The sequence below is a fragment of the Seriola lalandi genome, unplaced genomic scaffold (assembly GCF_002814215.2).
Source record: "Seriola lalandi dorsalis isolate HSWRI2012SDOR001 ecotype SW California unplaced genomic scaffold, Sedor1 jcf7180002054504, whole genome shotgun sequence".
NCBI lineage: Eukaryota > Metazoa > Chordata > Actinopteri > Carangiformes > Carangidae > Seriola > Seriola lalandi.
This window is the reverse complement of record NW_019525057.1, coordinates 1,626,136-1,633,482: the sequence shown is the minus strand read 5'-3', so window position 1 is coordinate 1,633,482 and position 7,347 is coordinate 1,626,136. Positions and strand designations below refer to the sequence as shown.

The window sequence follows — 7,347 nt, the reverse complement described above, 5'->3', positions numbered from 1 at the left end:
GGGTGGGGGGGCCTGCTCCTATTAGTTTGTCAAGTTGCTCATGTGGAAGCAAGAAAGCTGAACAACACTGATCGGTTTTAAAATGTTCCGCTGAGCCACTTGGTCTCTGCCTTTTGCAAATCCAAATTGAGTGTTTGTTTTTTTTTTCCAGTTTTCTTTGACACATGAATAAAAGGTAAAAGTGGAGCAGGTAAAATGATTGAGGAAATAAAATCCCTGTATTTATCAAAAGTGTATTTCTAAATGATTTCCTACGGTTAATTTAACACCAGGTAAGGTATGATCTGTTTCACCTGTGTTGACAGATGTGAATGCAAATGACACTGTACGTCAAAAGCTTCCTTTTTTTATTTATTTTTTATTCATTTTTTTATCACCAGCTTCAAAAGATTTACTTGCAGAGCCTCTCAATCATTCTACGTTTGCCCGCCGCCACTTGTTTGAAATGTAAATGAAAGATTCAAAAGGCAGGAGACTTTAGCTTGGCACAAAAATCAGTGTGGTTCAACCTTGTCAATGCGCACCCAGTGTTTCTCTCATACATATATATGTGCATATGCAGGTTGTACACACATATATACAGTAGATATACATGTACTGTATGCATAGTTACATATATTTGGTTCTACGGGAGTAAGTCGTTGTCAAGAGGCTATAAAAAAAACGTCAGAGCAGCAGGCTTAAGAAGATCCAACAGCAATTAGGAACCTACCGCCAGTGACCATCCCGAACAGTCATCAGACACAACACAGATAAGGAGGACATAGAAGGAAGAAACACAAATTAAAACAACCACACACAGGAGTTAACACACCAGAGTCTGGGCACACCAGGAGAAATGACCGCTTGCCTCGGGAAGTGGCAGATTCACCGATGTCAGAGATTGGTTAATTAGGGCGACCGATAAGTGGCCGTTTGTTTTGATCAATCTGGCTATCTGAAAATAAAATTGGATTGTGCAAAAGCAATGAGAATATTGGAAAATTAGGGGAAAAATCGTCTCCTGTGCCAAGTTAAGTGATGCGCTGTGTTGTTGGTTGTTGAGCTTCCCAGTGTTCTCTGATTTGAGGAAATCAATGAGTCTCATTTCAGTCTTAATTTATGCTTTCTTCTACAATAAGTAAGTCAAATGAAGTATGAAAACACTGTCAGTGGTTTTCTGTCTACAATTCTGATCCACCTCTGATAGTCGAGGTGTAGCAGCAAATTAAACACACTTTGTACACGATTCCACCGAGGACGGCGGTGTAATGACGCTCTGCTGGTGCAATTAGTGTGCTAACTCCATTTGAAGTGTCAGCGTTTCATAGCTTCCCGTTCTGTACTGTGGAAACGTGGAGTTTAATTAGATTCTCTCCCATTTGTTGCTCGGTTTGGTGATGTCATTTCTCTGGGTGGATACCACTTCATTACACGGCAAAACGTTACTCACACTCTTCAACAAGAGAGCGGCTCCTCATATGACAAAAAATAAATAAAGAAAAAAAAGAAAACACTCACAGGAACGAAAAGTAGGAGAAATAAAGAGAGACTGAAAAAACTCTCTCTTCAACCTGAAGCCATTTAAATGACTTCCATTAACTCTCCTGTAATTAGACTGAATTCCTTTTTAATTAAATGATGAAATATCATAGGAAGTAATACTGCAGTGCATAAAAATAGGGACGTTTCTGACAGTCATATTTGCAGTGGAATTATTTTCATACTGTCGGTGAAAACGACTCTGCCATCATATCGCATTAGAAACACAGCAAATAAACATAAAAGCACTGAACATTGTTGATATATTTAAGACATATTTCTGGACAAATTAATTAAACTTTTAGCATAAGCAAAAGAGCGGGATTAAATCAGCAGGCAGGGGTGGTTATTCTTTTTTATTTTAGGCAACAATAGTTCAAAGTCTTTACCTCGGTTTTGGCCCCATCTTTGACGTCCTTCATGTTGATGGCATTTTTGCCCTTGTCTTTGCCCTTCTTTTTGTTTTTCTTCTTGAATATCCATTTTTTGCAGATGCAGAAGCAGCACGCCAACACCAGGATGATCGCCACGAAGGCAATAGAGAAGATGGCCCATGATGGCACTGGGAGAGAAAGCAAACAGGAAAGAGCTTGGATTTACATTTTCTGGTCCTGCAGATTGGGCCAAAGCAGTATTTAAGTAAAAAGAAAAAGTAGTGATTACGCCAACTGACAGGTGACAGAAAAGCCTGCAGAGCTGGCACAACCGATCAGCACCTAAGCCAGCGCTGGGGGTCCATCAAGAGGTGGCAGACTAAACGATCGGTCGTGACTGGCGGGACAAGACCCAACTGAACAGCTTCAGCCAATTTAGTGGAAGTAACAGATGTTGGCATTTTCCACTTGCCATTTAAACAAAAGATTCCCAGACAGCTGACACTTTCACGGCAATCACCGGCAACACGGAACTTGCTGGGGACCGAGAGGCGGCGGGTAATTTTTGCAGGGTGTGCTCGAGAGGCATTAACAGAGGTATGACCATGACAAGCCAATGATGCAGTAAAACCAAACGGGTTCACGGGGGGTTTGACACACACTGTTCACAAGCTCTCAGCTCCAAAATTACCTCTGAAGAAAAAAAGTGTGAAATTAAACTCAGGTGTGGAGATTAAGAGTTTTTTTTTTTTCTCTACAGACTGCAGTTTTACACTAAAACTTTTCTTAGAGGCTGAGCAGCTCGGCCTGATCTCAGGGGTTAAATTAAACCTGAAATTTAAAAGTCAAGAGGGATGTCAATGGGTGGGCCTTCCTTTGTAAATTACGGGATTAACGTCATCTGTCAGTGATCTCACAGTCAAATCATCAGCTGTCAAACAGCCACTGTCTGAGCATTATCATCAGTGCATGGAGAGAGCTGAACTCCTCGCACAGTTCTGTTCAGTGTTACGCCCTTTAGGTTAATTATCGGGAAGCTAAAAAGTTTGTGGTTCGGATGCACTTTGAGCCATGCTCACTCTTTTTTGAAGTAGTACAAAGGTTTTAGGATTTCTGAAAGTTTTCAAACCTTTCATTAAGGATAAAAATCCGTAACAACATGTCTTTTACTTTGAACAATGTCCCTTTGTTGTGGTGTGTTTATGCCAAGGGACAGCTAGAAGACTTTCTTATTCAGTTGCTTGCAGGAAGGAGAAAGAAGAATCTATACTGTGTTTTGAAGTAGCAGAAAATGATCGGACGAATGAGTGGATGGATGAACCAATTTATGTCCAGATATTAATTAGACGTAAGGTTAGAGGTCTGGAACAACAGTATTGGAGTTTTTCCCAGGTTTGTTTTGCTTAACTGCCTGTAAGATGATAAATCAAAAAAAAAAAGGCACTTCAACGTGAGTGGCACATAGGAAGTTGTTTTTCCCTCCTCCATATGTTGTTGGCTTAGTGATTGGACCTGAGTGGGGAAACTGGACAACCGACTCAGTCACCTACAGACTTGTCAGATCCTCAGCTCAACAACACGACTTTACCAGCCAGCTGCCAACACAGTGACACCTACAGTATCTTAACTTGTTGCCAGAATCATCTACTTCAGCACAGTATCCACAACACGGAAACACAAACACAATGATGGAAGGAGGAAGTGGGTTGTTTTTTAAAGTACCGGAGAGTCCAGATGGGCTGAAAATAATGAGAGAGCCCGCATTGGACTTCCTAATTCAGCGGTCGCAATCGCTGCTTCTTCATTCTACTCAGCAGACACCAAACACCTGGCAGCCCACTCGTCATTTTAATAGAGAAGAATAACAAACAAATGAGCCAATTTTAGAGGCATGTTTTCGGTTTTTGTCAGTGATTACTACTCTGAGAGGCAAAGGGAATACTTCTGACTGAGGCAATTTGGATCGCGTTATCTGAAGATTGTGTTATCTGATGAAAGAAAAAAAAAATCTTATCCAATAAGACACATACAGTTCTCCTGTCATGGTTCATCTTAGGAATTAATCCAGTAGCGGTCATAAATCCAACAAACCAATAGATAACATAAGCCAGGTCAAACTCCAGTCCCTTGAAGACTTTATCTGAAAAACTCCAGAAAGACCCATCAAAACAGAAAAGTATATTACAGTCTATCACTCTGGGGTTTTGCTCACCACCATTCAGCTGTGGTTCCTTCGCCGAGGTCCAAAGGGAGCGAGAGAGGAGAAAAATCGATGCTCTGTTTACAAAATCAATAAGCACTCTCCTCTGAGGAAAAAACGGCGAGTGATGCTCTAAAATAACTTTAGGAGCTACAGCTTTGGCCTTGCCCCGGAGCGCTGTGGTAATGGAGGTGACACTGGATAGGCCTCGTTTGCAATGAGCCATCCATAACCAACTGCATTTCCTTCAAAAACCTGAGACTTTCTAGACAATAAACTGTCTGTCAGCGACTGTTTCTTGGGTTTAAGCTTTGGACACAAAAACAGACTGAATTCTTATTGGAAGTTTTGAGGTGCCATAAACATTTGGTTGCCAAATGTTGAGTGTCAAAGGGCAAATGTCCCGCTTAAATTTTCAGCAACGCTTTTTTAATTAGATGCAATTCATAAAGGGTTTGATGGGTTAAATAATTACTAAATCTTTATAGATTAGTTAAAACCAATTAATAGGTGAAAATTTCAGGTTGGCAGGTTCTTTATTATTAACTTAGTAATATTATTGACTCCAGACTTAATGGTAAGAAACCCATGAGCATTTATAAATGGTGGTGTTACACCTGTTCTTTTGAGGACCTCTTTCACCTTGCACATACAAATACAAACAGGAAGGGAAGGAGACAGTCTGGGATTTTTGGTTTTTCAAATGGAAATGCTGATTAAGAGAAATCAAAACAAATATCCTGTTACAATCTCTGTCTCATAACCCCGAATGCTTCGGTGGCTCTACAGTCATTCTGGCATTTCATCAATGCTTAAAAACGCCTGATGGAATTTAGCCATTTAGGCAGTTACAGTACAAATCAATGCATGAATCCAGCCCTTATCTTATTCATCAAGTGCGCGCCTCCCGGTGAAAGGCGCTTGTGTGTTCCTTAATTAAAGCAACCTTAGTCCCAGAAAGCAATAAAAGCATCCCCTAATTAACTATATTGTGTGAGTGTCTTTCCTCGAGAGAGAAATAGAGCGAGAAAGTGAAAGAAAGAGCGAGAGGCGGTACCGCCAGCATGCGCACTTCAATTCAACTCCCAGCACTTATCTCTCGTTCCGCCGTGTGACGTAGCATGGAAAATGGAGTTTCTCTAATGGGTGGGTTTGCGCATGATGAAATTCATGTTTGCCGTTCCTCAAGGCTCAAATCGCTTTTCAGCACCTTCATCAAAATGGTTAGAGAAAAACCAGAGCACCGAACAATGAGAAACCTTCTAACAACTTCAGACACAGCCAGTGACGTATAATGTATGTACTTTTTCTTTCTACAGCCGTCTTCAATTCTGCAGCTGGACTTTCTTTCGTTTCTTTTATAGAAGGGCTAATGGACGTCGTATTCTGTAAAGGTTTTGTAAAGCCCTCATGGGGAGATGTGCAGTTTTGGGTTATATAAATAAAACATGACTTTTACACCAAATGCCACGGCAGCGCACGGAATAAAGCACAGAACATAAAGGAAGTATTTTCTGTTATGCTTGAGATCCTTTTTACCTGAGTCGTAGTAGAATCAGATCGTATAGAGCTGCATTACACCAGGAATTCAGAGACACACAAAAGCAACTTTTGCTCCATTCATCTCCACACTGTAACCGGTACCATCATAATTTCCTCCTCCAGTGCATCACTGTGGTTTATGCAGGAAATGCTGAACCTGGCGTAAAAGCTCTTCAAGTCTTCAAAGAATCCAATCCAGGTGCAAAAATACTGCTGGTTTAACCGATCGCTCATTAATAAACACATACATGAACATCAAAGCGTAGTAAAGTCGACAATACCCGAAGCTTAGCACATCAGGAGGAGGTTAAAGTGGCTGCAACGTGATGGTCTTAGAGAATAATCCATTGGGAAGCATCAGTTTATAAAAAGCTCCAGTTTACACTTACAGTACGTGAATATGATTGGATGTCACTACTCAGCTGCTCTGCTTCAATCACCACAACGCTGCACTAGTCACATTATGTTAAAATGTCTCATTTGAACACTTTCCCATCTTATTGGTCTGCATTAGATAAAAAGGCAGGGAACCACTCTGGACAGCTCAACAGTACATCACAAGGCTGACACACACACACACACACACACACACACACACACACACTGATATATTGATTAACACTCTGCTTTGGAGTACACACACATTATGTGAACATTTCTATCCGGTACACCTAATTTGAATTCCACATGGCAGAATGTGGGAGTAAACCACTTAAAGAAAACCAACACAAATGGAAAGAAACTCACAGAGGAAGACGTGGGAACTGACACCGGCGACCCACCACCCACCAATCTAACAAAAAATAATAAACTCATATTACTTCTTAGAACACAGGAAATTTTCCCATGGTGCCTTGAACGCCAGTAGAAATATTAACTCCACTGAATAATACCGTCATAGAAGTTTTGAATGACAGATCTTATATTTAATCAGTGGAATAGGAAATATAATTTACAGCGAGACCTCAGCCCGGCTGATTTGGCTCCGATACATACATAGTGCTGCGTTTGGGTTCTCAGAGACGAGCTTATCGGGTATCATTTTAGAGGCGTGAGAGGAGGTCAAAGAAACAGCAACCTCAGCATAAAGCATCAAAGTCACTGGCTGACATTTGCTGTCCTTTAAACATACTGCAAGTATTCTCAGAGTCCTTCCATAGATACATACCCATATATACATTTTTATGAAATCATGTTTTAGTCAACGTCTTCAGATTAAGTCTGGTTTTCTTGGCGTTGACCGTCAGTCCTATGCGCATAGTGCGAGACGGCACTGCCAGACATTTTACACTCACTTTTGGTTTTTACCACAAATTTAAATAATCTGGCAAATAACTGTTGGCTTGTTAACAAAACTGTTTGACCTTCAGATTGATCGTGTCTCCGGCCTGACGCCACTGCAGCAAAGTCACTGCGCTCCCAGATGACAGGAATTACTTTGGTGACTTCAGTATTGTCGCAACCATTTGAAACGATAGGCCAACCCAACACAAACAAAACCCAAGTTCTAATAAACCAGATTTATCCTTAATAATGCCTGAATTATCGTTATGGACGAACAGTCAAATTTATTCAGTATATGATTAGCATTAGTTTTTCCTCTTACATTAATTAAGACTTAAAATGTATGTTATATAGATTTTATGCTAGCTCTATAAAATGTCTCTACTTGGCCTCAGCTCTGTAATTAATAGGAGCGCAGCTGCAATC

General features: G+C 40.7%; 1 protein-coding gene across 4 annotated transcripts in view; it reads right to left on the bottom strand.

Annotated features, from left to right (window-relative positions):
* The window catches only part of syt1a (synaptotagmin Ia), a 157,860-nt gene that overhangs the window by 29,656 nt on the left and 120,857 nt on the right, over positions 1 to 7,347 (bottom strand). For all 4 annotated transcript variants that reach the window (XM_023413141.2, XM_023413144.2, XM_023413142.2 and 1 more), the window contains one exon: positions 1,911 to 2,083. In XM_023413141.2, the coding sequence (XP_023268909.1) occupies positions 1,911 to 2,083 (173 nt within the window). The remainder of the gene's footprint in view (positions 1 to 1,910; positions 2,084 to 7,347) is intronic.